Below are 16,645 nucleotides of genomic sequence, written 5' to 3' on the forward strand. Positions count from 1 at the left end.
TGCTGTGACGTCATCGATCAACATGCCGGGGGAAAAGAGGAAGCACACGCACATCCAGAACTGTTTCCGAAAATTTTTTGTTGGTGGACAGGATTGTTTCTGGGAAGGAGAGTAAAGCTAAGATATCCAGGGAAACTGGGGTACAAGAGAGTACCTTGAGAGGATGGGTGAAGGAGGAGGCCAACCTTCGCTCCTTCGTGCAGGACCTCGACGAGGAGAGCGGGCTGAGCCGCAAGAGAGCCAGGAAGGCTCAGGATCCAGCGTTTTTTTAATTTTATTTTATTAATATTATTGACGGATCTGCGGATCGTCTAAACGCGGATTTTTATTTTATGGACCCCAATGGCCGCGATTTAAGTTTTACTGTATGTATGTATATATATATATATATATATATATATATATATATATATATATATATATATATATATATATATATATATATATATATATATATATATATATATATATATATATATATATGTATATATATATATATATATATATATATATATATATATATATATATATGTATATATATATATATATATATATATATATATATATATATATATATATATATATATATATATATATATATATATATGTACGTGATTTGTGTTGTAGCCCATGCAAAAGCCTTAGGCCATGTTTAAAAAAAAGGCAAGACCACCAAACTATTGATAATCTCTAAAAGTGTGAAGACCATATTATAATTTATTGAATAATTGTCTGGAAAGACCATCTGTCTCTCAATAGAAAAGCAGTGTCCTGTTTCTGAGCAAAAGCAAAACTTTTTGAGAAAAACTAACAAATCAATTGGAACATTCAAACAGGCGAACTGATGTTGCATTATAGTTGGAACAGACAGGCCAGCTGATGTTGCATTCCCACATGAGTGGTAAACAAAATGGAATGACCATTTATTGTATAACTGCATTATAGTTAGTGGTGACCACCTTCAAATTTCATACGATTGGTCATGCATAAAGATATGAAACTTATAATTAACCAGAAATAGTGGAAAAATTACGCTTATTTATTTGAGACGATGAAGAGGCCATGAGCCAAGTTTCAACTTTGAGGGGTTCCATCTCAACAACAGACACAAAGCACATGCTTCTCAAGGGTATAAAACAGTTTGACAAACTTTGTAAAAAGTGTTTTTCTCTGAAAAATTGGTGAGTACATAACTATACAGCAATGACTCTTCCTTGGCATATTTGATGTTTGAGTGGAAACAAACAAACAAATAAAAAACTTTAATTTGCCACGTCCATTCATGAAATTGTCGTTAGAATGAAAAGAAAAATAACCTTCATCCAGAGCTTTTCTAGCTTTGGATCGGCAAAGACGATTTCGCCTTCTGTGGAGTCATCCCAATTGTCCGTAACTCTGTTTGTAAAGATCTCTGCATCACGCTTCCGTCCATCCAGCCCATACCGGCCAAGAATGGCTGCCAGGTGGGGGAGAGAAACAGAAATCCCCAACTCTGAAAGAGCTGTTGCAAATCCACCATAGTTTTGACAAATTCTAAAACTATTGTGAGACTATATTTTATAGATCAACATACAATGTTCCAATATATGGTGAAACAAACTTTTATAGCATCTTGAAAAACACATGCTGATCCACAATTCATGAGTCTATAACTTTAAAAGAACAATGCAAAAGCTTTTTGTTCCTTATGGATAGGCGATCACACCTGTAACGTTTCGCCTCAATCTGTTCAGCTGTTTCGGAGATTTTTGATGGTTTTTGTGTTTAAAAATAATATGGCTGCCAAACCACATGACTGGTGACGTCACCATCAAAGAATCACTTGCAAAATTCTCAGATCCGGATCCGGATTTGGATCTTCACAAAAATTTAACCAATTCATCCTTATCACCCTCCCGACCTGTTCACAAAATTTTGTCCAAATCAATCCATAACTTTTTGAGATATCCTGCTCACAGACCAGGAGTGAAAACATAATCATCGTCTACCTTCGGTGGCAGGGATAATTATTCCTCCGAAGTTTGGCAGCTATGCGGAGCAGTGAGAGAGGCAGACAGAGAGAGATAGGAAACCGGATAGAAAGACACTGTCGTATTATTAATGTAGATATTTACCTCCGTCACCAAAGGAGCATGGTGGTTATGTTTTCACCCCTATTTATCTGTCTGTCTGTGAGCAGGATATCTCAAAAAGTTATGGATGGATTAAGACAAAACGTGGTGGACAGTTGGTGTGTGACAAGGACCAATTTGATTTGATTATGGTGAAGAACTGGATCTGGTTCCAGATACATTAATTATATAATTTTTTCTGTCTTTTTCTGTTTGTTAATTGCCAGAATCCTTCGGATTTCGGTAATTATGTTGGTCGGTTGTGTGTGTCATTCTGTGTGTCTGTCGTCTGTTTGTTTACCCTGAAGCAGCCACACCGTTTCAGCCATCATGACCAAACTGGGTACAGACGTTGGCCGTGGTCCAACTTAGACACTTGTCGTTTTTGGTGTGGACAGGTTTGATGTGTGACAAGAACGAACTGATTAGATTTTGGTGAAGATCCGGATCTGGATCTGACTACGACAATTATTTAAGTGATTCTTCACCATTGAGCGATGGGGCCAAAAATGATAAATAGCACGATATCTCAAAAAAGTGGACGGATTCGGATGAAACTTGGTGGACAGGTTGGGTGTGTGACAAGGACGAATTGGTTTGATTTTGGTGAAGATCCAGATCTGGCTGGATACGAGAATTATTTAATTTTTAAAGTGATTCTTCACCATTGAGAGATAGGGCCAAAAACAATATCCAGCCTGATATCTCAAACAGTTATGGATGGATTTGGACAAAACTTGGTGGATGATTTGGGTAAGTGACAAGAACAAACCGAGAACATCGCTAAGGTTAAGTAACATAATGCAAAATTCCGACTATGATCAGTTGAGGTTGCTAACAAGGAGAATTTGTTTTGATGAGAAATGTTTGAAGCAAAATACTTTGAAAACATATCCTCTCTTACAAATAAACTTTCAGATACACCTTCAATATATATTTAGTTGTTCTTTGTTCGATTTCTGAAAGGTTTTCCTGTGTGCCCATAATTTTGAGAACTTGTATTCAGTATACCATTCCTTGCCAGTTTATAACAAGCCAAGAATGATGAACTAGTCTTACTGGTGAAGGCTGGTGTCGACATGCGGTCGGTGGACATGTAGAACAATGGATGCAATCAACAGGATGTTTAAGCAATGTTGTATTGATTTCATCCATTACAACAAGCCTGAGCCTGCCTTCTAAAGTGCAGAACAGCTTTTCAACTGCACTAACAGAGACAATTTAAAGAGCCAAAACAAATTCACCAAAGTATCAGCATGAACACAGTGACCCAACAAGCATCCAAAGCCAACTGACCGAACGGTTTCATCCTTGTTGGGTCATTGTCAGGATAAACGTAGACACAAGAGCCCAGCCAGGCCAAAAATATTTAATGATACTTTGGAGAATTCAGAGTGGAGGCAAGGTCCCTTCCCGATTGATAAAGTCAATGTCCCTAATGTCTCTTACCAATTGACTTTGTGCGTGACCTTCTCTCATCCCTTCCACAATTTGCAGCAAAATGTTTACTTTCCTCAATTTAAACATTGTGGATTGCTCGCACAAGTAAACGAAGAAATAACATTTCTACGAGACATGTAAACCTGGTTTGGATGAATACAAGCGTCATTTCCAAAGAACATTTCCAAAGCAAGAAAGAGAAATGCAGGAACATAATTTCTCACTGAACAACATGTCATCACCAGGGCAACACTAAGTTCCTGAGCTTTCTCACTTCAAAATGAAACATCTGATTATTTATCAACTAGGATCAAGGATCACTCCGGTGTGTCAAGGTCCGTGTCCTGCGATTCTGGCTGCAAATGAGTTGCTTTTTGCGTACTCCTGCGAAGATTTTACCGTGGAGTTTGAAATCAGGGCTTGGCTTTTCTTCAAGCTCGGCACTGTGTTTCCACGCCAAGTGCTCGACCTCGTAGAGACGCAGGTCGGCATGCAGCTCGGCCAGGCGCACAGGGGACAGACCCATCTGCGTACAATACGGATAGAAGAAAAACTCGACACACTTTCAAACATCGTGCGGAATATGGTAATTTTCCCCATCGTTCTCTCAAAACGGAAAGTTGAAACACCACATATGCCACCATCAGCTTTGGTTTGGTGGTGGCCTAGTGGTAAAGATATTTGTCTGGCATTCCAAAGCACAAATCTGGTTGATGGTGGTAGCAGGTTTAAGGATTTGCATTTCTCGTCTCAGGAGAAGAACCACATCAACGGAATCATTCCATCACTTGGTAAAAACTCAGATAGTCCACTTGTGGTCATCAGGATTGGCGTGTCTGTCATTCTCAGTTTAACCAAACTTGAGAGCGTAATGATTAGACGAGAGCATCTGCTCTGAGTCTGGGAGATCAGCGATTCAAACCATACCTCGGCCGAGTTACACAATAAAACTAAAATGATGTGTGCTTCTTCCTTGCTTTACACTCAGTATTTAAAAAGGATCGAGCACAGACAAATATCTCGAGGTTGGCAACCATTACACAGGCTTTATGGGCCAAATTACCTCCTCCTGCATTGAAGTTCTTGGTAAAGTTACCTCCAGATTTTAGGTGTGGCACCAGTCCACCCACCACCTCGTGTCCAACTCATAAACACACTGAAAATAACTGAGAATGGTCAAAAAGTAAAAACATAAACGACACCTCTAAAAGCAGGACACCAATTCCACATCGAAATACAAAATTAAACGAGAAAAAGAGCAATCACAGATTGCAGACCCTCGCGAGGAATTGTTTTATGTGGTGTTTGTGTAGTTTTGTGTGGGGTATTTTGTGTGGTGTTTGTGAACTGGTGCGTTCCGCAATTAATAAGGGACACGACTATAACTGCCACTTTATAACTGCTGTTAGTGATGACAGGTTACCAAGACATCCCGCTTTGATCGGACACCTGGCCCCGACCCATGACATTTATGATTATTCAGTTGAATTTGGAATGGGATTAAAATTCATTCAATTCAAATCAAATGGAAGACCAAATAGGACCAGTCCTGCATTGGAGTAATCAGAAGGATCCCGAACAAGCAAAAAGCAAAGATGAAGTCATCAAGAGGAACCTGGATAGGATTCACATTTCAACTGTGACTCCTCTAGCCTCAAACCCATCTCGTTACAAAATATATACACATATAATAAAAAAAAAAATCAAAGAAAACCTTGACCAGAAAAAAATAAACAGTTCTGGCTTCCAGACCATGCATCTGATCAGCCTCAAATTTAAAACATATATACATATGTGTATATATATATATATATATATATATATATATATATATATATATATATATATATATATATATATATATATATTCCCCATCACTACTGGATCATAATTGTGAACTTTCATGTCGATTGATTAAGCAGTTCAAGAGAAAGAATTTTTTTAAGATCTTCGCTCAATCCAATATGGCTGCCAAACCATGTGACCGATGACATCAGATGTGAACCTTTGTTCCTCATGGATAGGCGGTCATGCGTGTAAAGTTTCGCCTCGATCTGTTCTACCACTTCAGAGAAGATTTTTGAAGGTTTTAAAAAAAACCAAAAAAAAAACCATATGGCTGCTGAATCACGTGACCGATGAAGTCATCATTTTTATTTTCTCTGTGGACCATTTTATCCCTAAATGACCCTGAACAATTTTCATACTGATTAGATGTCACGTTCTACATATGCAATTATGACGTAATAACGAAGGCACCTATGACATCATTAAAAACAAGAGTGCAAGTGAGCACAATGTATGCCCAAACAAGAAGGTATATACAGAATTGTGCTACTACATGGAAAACAGCATCCTGGTTGCCATGGCAACCACTTTAGATGACGAACGTATGTCGCGACACACCGTCTCCACAATCTGTACCTGTGTACCAAATATGAAACGTTAAAGTTGAAAACTTTGGGAGTTAGAGTGCGGACAGGAACGGACGGACAGACGACCGGTATCACATAATACGCCCCGATATATATATATATATATATATATATATATATATATATATATATATATATATATATATATATATATATGTATATATATATATATATATGTATATATATGTATATATATATATATATATATATATATATATATATATATATATATATATATATATATATATATATATATATATATATATATATATATATATATATATATATATATATATATATATATGTATCGGGCGTATAAAAATCATACTTATTCCCCATTATGAGTACTTGTCGTGTGCCAAGTTTCAATTTTTTCCTTGTTGCAGCTTCAGAGAAACAGAGGTCCAAAGTTTTTCCGTTTTTCCAACATGGCTGCCACACCATGTGACCAATGACATCATAATTCTTAATAAAAACATTATACATGAGTAATCGCTCCTCTGATGAAAATTTCGTCTCAATCCGACAAGCGGTTGCAGAGAAAGACACCTATGTTCTGTCCGGACAGACAAACAAACAAATGAAAACTTACTCAAAGAGCGACACTTGGTAAAACATCACAAAGTAGAATGGCACTCGGTAGAGCGCATACCTCTCCCAGGTTGAACATTTCATGTTTTGTATCCCACTGGAGGGTGGGCTCAATCTGAACTAAAGTCTAACCCACTTGTTTACTAATATGCAAATGTTCTTCAAATTTAAAATCAATCGGATGAAAATTGACAATTTTACAAACAATATTAGAAATTCGCCCTATGTTGACCTCAAAAATAATTGGTGGTTGATTTCAGTGACCTGGAATGTAAATCCGTCCAAATTTCAAGTCAATCAGATGAAAATTGAGGATTTTAGAAAATATGGCGCAAATTGGCCTTTTGCCATATTTTGACCTTTTGGCCTATGTTTACCTGAATTCAGTGACCTGGTAGGCAAATGCTCTTTAAATATCAAGTCAATTGGATGAAAATTGAGGATTTTAGAAAATATGGCCCAAATTGGCCTTTTGCCATATTTTGACCTTTTGGCCTATGTTTACCTGAATTCAGCGACCTGGTAGGCAAATGCTCTTTAAATATCAAGTCAATTGGATGAAAATTGAGGATTTTAGAAAAGTTGGCCCAAATTGGCCACCTCTCCAATTCTGACCTTTTGGCCTATGTTTACCTCAAAATTAATAGGTGGTTGAATTCAGCGACATGATATGCAAATGGTCTTCAAATTTCACCACGTCACTTATGACATCATAATTATCATTGAAACATTATACATGAGTCGTTGCACTTTTGGTGAAAATTTAATCTCAATCCGACGAGTGGTTGCGAAGAAAAACATGAAAGTTCTGTGCGGACAAACAGACACACGGACCCAAATGCAATACCCTGTCCTCTGGCGAGGATAACGACAATGACCTCAGCTCACAAGTTCATTCTGAACAAAAATACAATCGTAAACTGAACACGCCACTATTATGGCCCGTATGCCCGTATCATCCATGCACCCTACTATGTCACATAGTTTGCTGTCACGGTTGATGAACGTCATTAATTTTTAAAACTTCACTCACATCAGGTCATAGATAAGATGTAACAAGTGTCAGATTTTTGGATAAACATTTCAATTCAACCAATTATAGCTGGAATACCACTTCACCGATGGCATCATCATTATCACCCTATATAACCCCGTGGAGAGTTTATGACATGTGCAAAGTTTAAATTTTTGTTGTTGAGCGATTTTGGAGCAAATGATGTCCAATGTTTTTTCCTTTTATCCAACATGGCTGCCATACCATGTGACCTATGATGTCAGAGTTAGCAATAAAATATTCCCCCAAGGGGAGTTTCTCATATGTTTCGAGCTTTGCATCGATCGGACAAGCGGTTTCAGAGAAAAACATTTTTCAAGCGAAAATATATGGACACACAAACAGACAAACACACGGACAAGGGCATTGCAACTGTCTCGCATCGCCTTTGAGGCGAGACACACAAAAAAACAAAAAAAAATGACACGTTTTTTACTGTGAACTTCGTGTATTTGCTTTGTGTAGTTACAATAAATCTACAATTTCTACATGTATATCATATTACGCTTGTCAGTCTGTCTGTCCCTCCGTCACATATCGCGAGATCATGGATTTAACGTTGTTTCGTCATTCCTTCATTTTAACATTGTGCATAAGTACATCAAAGTCTAGTGTTGGCTTAACGGTTAATGTGGTTGTCTGAAGCTCTTAGGGTCTTGAGTTTGAACCCGTCGTGCCGTGACATAGCATCAGGTGGGTTGACTCAGCCCGTCATCCTTCCAATGTTGGCAAAATGAAAACCGGCTTACTGGAAAAAAAAATGAGCCATTTGAGTATCCTGCGGCGGAGTGACGACAAGTCCAGGATTGTGATCCCCAGCCAACGAAAAAACTGCTCCGGCAGCACTATGTGAAATAGGTGGTTCTTCTTCTTTTGTAATACAGTAATGTATACATATATACATAGGCCTGGCAGATTGCCGAGCACACTCACCTCTGAGCTGTCTTACATGAGTTTGAATACTGACCCAGCTATAACCTGTCATCCCCGTGTTCCACAGTCAGGGTGATTCATCAGTGTGTGTGCCATCCCTCGATGGATGTTAAACTGCACAGCTCGTCTATCAGCTTTAGTTGGAGGACGTTAATGACCTCACGGTGTTCTTAGTGAAGAGAAGGCGAGCTATTGTCAGCACCCTGAACAAATGACAAATAAATTCCTGCTCTAACTATTGCTGGGAAGACAATGGCAAACCACCCGGTGTAATCCTTGCCAAGAAACTGCTTTGGCAGCACCGACGGTCTGTAACAGAGTATGGTACATCAGAATCAGAATGCAGTTCATGCATCACAAAGAAAATACTGCACTGCAATTAAATCAGCCGAGGCCGATGAAGTGAGGTCATTTATTACTGATATGTGAAACACCTTGCAACCCATCCCTACAGAAACTCATCCCAACATAAACCCATCCCAACAGAAATCCATCCCTACATAAACTCATCTCTACAGAAATCCATCCCTACAGGAACCCATCCCTACAGAAACTCATCCCAACATAAACCCATCCCAACAGAAATCCATCCCTACATAAACTCATCTCTACAGAAATCCATCCCTACAGGAACCCATCCCTACAGAAACTCATCCCAACATAAACCCATCCCAACAGAAATCCATCCCTACAGAAACCCATCCCTACAGAAATCCATCCCGACATAAACCCATCCCTACAGGAACCCATCCCTACAGGAACCCATCCCTACAGAAACTCATCCCAACATAAACCCATCCCAACATAAACCCATCCCAACAGAAAATTCTCCAGAAGTAATAGTGCCCCGAGGTTGAAAGATTCTTGTCGAACCACTCCCAGACCCTCCCTCCCATCCACCCACATCACACCCACATCCACACCCCTCTCAGACCAATCTTCCCCCCCCCTCCTCCCAGACCAATCTCCCCTCCCTCCTCTCCAAATCTCTCCCCTCTCCCAATCTCTCCCCCTCACCTCCTCTCCCAATCTCTTCCTCTCCCAATCTCTCCCCTCCCTCCTCTCCCTCCCATCCACCAACATCCACCCCCTTCCAGACCAGTCTCTCCCCTCCCCTCCTCTTCCAATCTCTCCCTCCCCTCCTCTCCCAATCCCTCCCTCCCATCCACCAACATCCATCCCCCCTTCCAGACCAGTCTCTCCCCTCTCCTCCTCTCCCAATCTCTCCCTTCTCCTCCTCTCCCAATCTCTCCCTCCCATCCACCCACATCCACCCCCTTCCAGACCAGTCTCTCCCTCCCCTCCTCTCCCAATCTCTCTCCTCCGCTCCTCTCCCAGTCTCTCCCTCCCATCCACCCACATCCACCCCCTCCAGACCAATCTCTCCCTCCCCTCCTCTCCCAATCTCTCCCCTCCGCTCCTCTCCCAGTCTCTCCCTCCCATCCACCCACATCCACCCCCTCCAGACCAGTCTCTCCCCTCCTCCTCTCCCAATCTCTCCCCTCCGCTCCTCTCCCAGTCTCTCCCTCCCATCCACCCCCTCCAGACCAGTCTCTCCCCTCCCTCCTCTCCCAATCTCTCCCCTCCCTCCTCTCCCAATCTCTCCCCTCCGCTCCTCTCCCAGTCTCTCCCTCCCATCCACCCCCTTCCAGACCAGTCTCTCCCCTCCGCTCCTCTCCCAATCCCTCCCTCCCATCCACCAACATCCATCCCCCCTTCCAGACCAGTCTCTCCCCTCTCCTCCTCTCCCAGTCTCTCCCCTCCGCTCCTCTCCCAATCTCTCCCTCCCATTAACCCACATCCACCCCCTTCCAGACCAATCTCTCCCCTCCCCTCCTCTCCCAGTCTCTCCCTCCCATCCACCCCCCCTTCCAGACCAGTCTCTCCCCTCCGCTCCTCTCCCAATCTCTCCCTCCCATTAACCCACATCCACCCCCTTCCAGATCAATCTCTCCCCTCCTCTGCCCCACTCCCCCCCCCCCGAGGTTGATCACTATATACATGGTTTTCATGGTGAAACTGCTGATGTACAACAATTAATGAATCAAGGACACAACACCATCTCACCCGATGTGCCTTTGTCCAGATCTGTTCCAACTTGGCGATTCTGAACTCGCGATGAGATCCCGCCGAAGGGATCTTGGCCTCGTTCGCGGACTGGGAATACCGTCCATTGTCACTGTAACAAGGTCCGACCAGCACAGCCAACATGACCGACATCACCCAAATCAAAAGAATGTTTTCTGTGACCATTGCGACGAGTAAAGTCCTGAATAACTCCACAACCGGGAAACACAGGTCGTTCGAGTCACACAACAGGACCGAACCAGTCTCCAAAGGAATTCGTATCGCGCATGGAGCGACGAATTACAACTCACCGATTCGCCACGATGTTGAAAGAGGTGGAAAATGTACGTCGAATTACGAAGTCCGAATTCGTCACATCATCCTACTCCGTTCATTCGTTGGAAAATTCTAGCGAGGGGTCCATCGATTTATAACATACTTACCTAAACCCAGAGGAGAAAGTGAGAAAAAGTGTGTGTGTGTGTGTGTGTGTGTGTGTGTGTGTGTGTGTGTGTGTGTGTGTGTGTGTGTGTGTGTGTGTGTGTGTGTGTATGTGTGTGTGTATGTGTGTGTGTTTGTGTGTGTGTTTGTGTGTGTGTGTGTGTGTGTGTGTGTGTGTGTGTGTGTGTGTGTGTGTGTGTGTGTGTGTGTGTGTGTGTGTGTGTGTGTGTGTGTGTGTGTGTGTGTGTGTGTGTGTGTGTGTGTGTGTGTGTGTGTGTGTATTTTCTACCAGTCTGTCTTCAAAACTACTTCTCAGGAAATAACAACAGGCTTCACCAGTCACCATGCCATTCTTACCGGGCTCGTTGTCTCGGGAATCCAAGACCACCCACCATCATTCACAACAAGGTTTCCAATTTCCTCCATTTGCACACTTCAAGTGTTGCTGTAGCGACAGAAGGCCATTTGGTCCACCATTGCCGCGTTGCACTCCCGAATTGATTTTTGCGGCAGGTTTAAAAAAGTACATTTATTAAAAGGCTCTTTCTCTCCCCCCCCCCCTCCAACCCATTCTCTCTCCAACAACCAAGTATCCCTCGTTGTTGGCCCTCCACCCTGTTGTTCATGTGTTGTTCCCTATCTTCCACTTTGTTCATATATTTATGGCTTAATTGCTTCTTTATTAATTCCTTAATCTTCACGATTCTAAAAACAATCTTCATGATTTACAAAAGTCTGAAATAATCCGACCTTGATTGGGTTATCCCGAATGTATTTTAATAGATGTTTCCCATTATTCGAAAATATAACATAAATTAAAAATATTGATGATGTCACAGAAGGATCGTGACCTCACCTGCTATTGTAACCATGGTCACGAAAACGTCACAGTCAGTTTGTCATTGTGGGGTTCGCAGCTTAAAGAGCAGACGCACTTCGTTCGTCTCCTGTTTTGCTTGTGAATTAAATTGCGCGAATTAAGAGCAATGGCTTGGAATTCTGGAGAGGAGCATCAGTGGAGCTCGGGGAGCAATTCTTCATCTCCATTACTTTCCGAATCGGATTCGGAGAACTTCCCATCTCCATTACTTTCCGAATCGATATTGGAGAACGTCCCATCTCCATTACTTTCCGAATCGATATTGGAGAACGTGCCATCTCCATTACTTTTCGTATCGATATTGGAGAACGTCCCATCTCCATTACTTTTCGAATCGGATTTGGAGAACGTCTCATCTCCATTACTTTCCGAATCGATATTGGAGAACGTCCCATCTCCATTACTTCACGAATCGAGATTGGAGAACGTCCCATCTCCATTACTTCACGAATCGATATTGGAGAACGTCCCATCTCCATCAGTTTTCGTATCAATATTGGAGAACGTCTCATCTCCATTACTTCACGAATCGATCTTGGAGAACGTCCCATCTCCATTACTTCACGAATCAAGATTGGAGAACGTCCCATCTCCATCAGTTTTCGTATCAATATTGGAGAACGTCTCATCTCCATTACTTCACGAATCGATCTTGGAGAACGTCCCATCTCCATTACTTCACGAATCGAGATTGGAGAACGTCCCATCTCCATTACTTCACGAATCGATATTGGAGAACGCCCCATCTCCATTACTTCACGAATCGAGATTGGAGAACGTCCCATCTCCATTACTTCACGAATCGATATTGGAGAACGTCCCATCTCCATTACTTCACGAATCGATATTGGAGAACGTCCCATCTCCATTGCTTCACGAATCGAGATTGCAGAACGTCCCATCTCCATTATCTTCGGATTTGAGCTTGGAGAGCAATTCCTCATCTTCAACGCCTTTGGCTCTACCTTTCAGGGTTTGTGAGACTTTGTTTATAGGCTAAGCGCATGTAAGTGGTTACCACTCTTTTTCAAAAATGTCACAAAATGAAGTTTGTTCCATTGCCTTCTCACTATATTTTCCTGAAAGTGTAAGTCTAACTGAGTTCAGAACAAAAAACCGTATCGCTTAATTACATATATATACCGAAATATGATACTTTGAAGAAGGGGTACCTATTCTGATGGTTTTGCAATTTTTCAATGAAATTACCTAATTTTTCTTTTTTTTATTTTTTGGCAAAATAAATGAAGGTCATAGTTTGTAACTTATTCTAGCAACTAATCTAATAATCAAAATACCAATTTCTGGGATTATTAAGAAATAATACAGATCTTTTTTTTTATTACTGCTCTATTCAGTGACTGTCAGATGCTGAAAAGCACCAAAAGAGAGAAGATTTATCGAACAAATTCTTGGACGTAAATTTTCAATTCAATCAATTCTGGGAGTAACAAAAAGCTCTCCAAATTCTCCAAAACTGTTTTAACTGCCTTCGAAATAAATAAAATATTTTTTAAATATCTGGAAAAATTTATTTTTTAATTTTAAGAAAATTAATTTTTTAATCAAATTCAAAAAAGTGTGACGTGCAGTCGGACAAAAAATACAAAATTACTCGAAACCAAAGCCATGCATGTTTTCAATTTTTTTATACTATTATATCCATATCACTGTGCCCCATTTGTGAATAAATTTTAGTGAAAATAATCTGATGCACAGAAGAATAAAAGGTTTTTTTTTAAAAACGTGACGTGCAGTCGGACATTTGGGTTGGAAAGTTCGGTCAAGCTGCTGTAATTAAGTATCTACCGGGATCATCTCAATTTTTTTTTACATTGATTATTGGTAATAAGTTAAATAATTTAAGACATGTAAATATGAGTTATTGATAAACTCGTCATTTTGTTTGGGGATTGCATAATCCAAGGCTCGAAAAGGGCAATATAACAAGAAAAAAATAAAAATATGCCAGAATGTGCACATATCATGCGAATCCACCACTGACCGACACAAATGCTGATTTTCTCAGACGGTGGGTGATAACCTTTTGATTAGACGAGAAATTTCATATAGAATGTTTTATATGTTGTATTTTTGCATGGTCTAATATATATCATATTTTAAGGTGAAACAAGAAAAAAGGCCAATACTGGACATGTATATTCAATAAAAATCCTGTGGATTCAGTAATATACATCATAGACCCATGAACCTATATATTTTAAGGTCCGATGGAACACTGTCTGTGCAACAAACCGAATTTCATGACCAGTGGTAGTCTTTGTGACTTTCAAAAATTCCACTCAAGTCAGGGTATGCCCTAAAATAGGGGTGGTAACCTCTTACATGCGCTTAGCCTATAGTTCCATATTTTACACGTTTTTATTCATGCAATAATATTGGTGTTGGCTAAAGGTTTAAGATGACTTGTTTAATATCTTAGTGCCTGAAGTTCGAGCCCCTGTTGTGCTGTGAAATAACATCAGGTGGGTTGAATCATCCTGTCATCCCTCCCAGGTTGGCAAAATGAGTACCAGATTACTGGTAACAGGGGGCACTGCATCAGCGGCACAGCCGTGTTCCCAGAAATGATGTAACAAGCAGCTTCAAGCTGCATACGTAATAATAATGATAATAATAATAAAAATAAACACAGGGGCAATAAACCTGGGTGCTCATCTGGTATAATAATGCTACTGAGGAGGAAGTCAATGTGGGATGGAATCACGAAAATGTACAAATCAACCAATGCTGTGGCAAATACCTATTTTGGGGGGCAACCCCCACCCCCCAATAGTTCCCCGAAAACTCCAATTTTTAATATCGTGGACAAACTTTGGTAATTCACAGGTGATGAAGGTTGTGGTCAAGTTTCAATGAAATTGTGTGTGGTTGTTTTGCAGAAGAAAGCAAATGGATATTTTGGGGTCAACCCCTGCAGACCCACTTTGGGCTCGATTTTTTGTAATGTTTTTTGTTATGCCATGAACAAACTTTGGTACATACAGGATGTTGAAGGTTGTGGAAAATTTTCATCAAAATCGTGTGTGTAGTTTCAGAGAAGTTCCAAATATTTGTGAATGGATAGACGGACAGACGATGTGCCATCCCACAAGCTCCGGGAATTACGTTCCATGGAACTAATGATAAACTCCTGCAAAAGAGATTTGAATGTTAAGGTTTAAAAAAAAAAATCTTCCATCGCCGAAGAACATTTATCCATGTGGAATGGAAATGATCCTGTCTGTGAACTCATTCACAAAAACCTGAGAGTAAAACGAGGAAGAACTTTCTCACTGTCATCCTCAAACTGCAAAAGTAACAAGACCACATTTTTTATTTTGTATTATCGAAACTCACCAGGGTGTGGATAGATTACAGTGCATCTGAGAATGAACGATCTATGTTCACACACACACACACACACACACACACACACACACACACACACACACACACACACACACACACACACACACACACACACACACACACACACACACACACTTGAAGAAATATCGAAAATTTGGGAATATCGAGCAACTTGACAAAAAGGCCTCAGGCCTGTCTCTAACTGATTCGAAAGAAAAGCTGAAGATTTTGGAATCTTTGTGATGGATCTTGGCAACACCGATGTAAATACACAAAATGTTTTCGATCAATGAAAATATCGAACGGACAAGCACAAAATGCGGCGAAATGACCCCGAGCACCAAACCTCAACTCGCCATTGGGGATCATCAGATCATCGATCTGTATTTTACTAAAACTCTCATATTGTATGTATGTATGTATGTATGTATATATGTATGTATGTATATATGAATGTATGTATGTATATATGTATGTATGTATGTATAAATGTATGTATGTATGTATGTATGTATATATGTATGTATGTATGTATAAATGTATGTATGTATGTATGTATATATGTATGTATGTATGTATGTATGTATATATGTATGTATGTACATATGTATGTCTGTATATATGTATGTATGTATGTATGTATGTATGTATATATGTATGAATGTATATATGTATGTATGTATGTATGTATGTATGTATATATGTATGTATGTATATATGTATGTATGTATATATGTATGTATGTATGTATGTATATATGTATGTATGTATATATGTATGTATGTACGTATATATGTATGTATGTATATATGTATGTATGTATGTATATATGTATGTATGTATATATGTATGTATGTATGTATGTATGTATATATGTATGTATGTATATATGTATGTATATATGTATGTATGTATGTATGTGTATATGTTTGTATGTATGTATATATGTATGTATGTATGAATGTATATATGTATGTATGTATGTATGTATATATGCATGTATGTATGTATATATGTATGTTTGTATATACGTATATATGTATATTTGTATGTATATATGTATGTATGTATATATGTATATTTGTAAGTGTGTATGTATGTATATATATGTATGTATGTATGTATGTATATAGGTATGTATGTATGTATATATGAATGTATGTATGTATGTATGTATGTATGTATGTGTGTGTATGTATGTATGTTCCTGAAATACAGCCAAAACAGTACACGATAGCACAAAAATTTTAGGGCCACCTTACTCACCATTCTCCTACAGTGTGCAGTATCAAGTTCGGTTCAAATCGGGCAACGAAAAAAA

General features: G+C 39.7%; 1 protein-coding gene across 1 annotated transcript in view; it reads right to left on the minus strand.

Moving 5' to 3' along the window:
• Positions 1-10,934, minus strand: part of LRPAP1 (LDL receptor related protein associated protein 1) — a 24,455-nt gene extending 13,521 nt beyond the window's left edge. Inside the window, exons 1-3 of the mRNA XM_085845773.1 lie at positions 10,632-10,934; positions 3,951-4,077; positions 1,317-1,456 (exon numbers count right to left, since the gene is read on the minus strand). Of these exons, the coding sequence (XP_085701899.1) occupies positions 1,317-1,456; positions 3,951-4,077; positions 10,632-10,817 (453 nt within the window). The 5' untranslated portion in view covers positions 10,818-10,934. The remainder of the gene's footprint in view (positions 1-1,316; positions 1,457-3,950; positions 4,078-10,631) is intronic.
• Positions 10,935-16,645: the final 5,711 nt, after the last annotated feature.

This window comes from Eptatretus burgeri, chromosome 11 (genome assembly GCF_056783735.1).
Source record: "Eptatretus burgeri isolate ZD-2024b chromosome 11, Ebu_testis_v1, whole genome shotgun sequence".
NCBI classification, from domain to species: domain Eukaryota; kingdom Metazoa; phylum Chordata; class Myxini; order Myxiniformes; family Myxinidae; genus Eptatretus; species Eptatretus burgeri.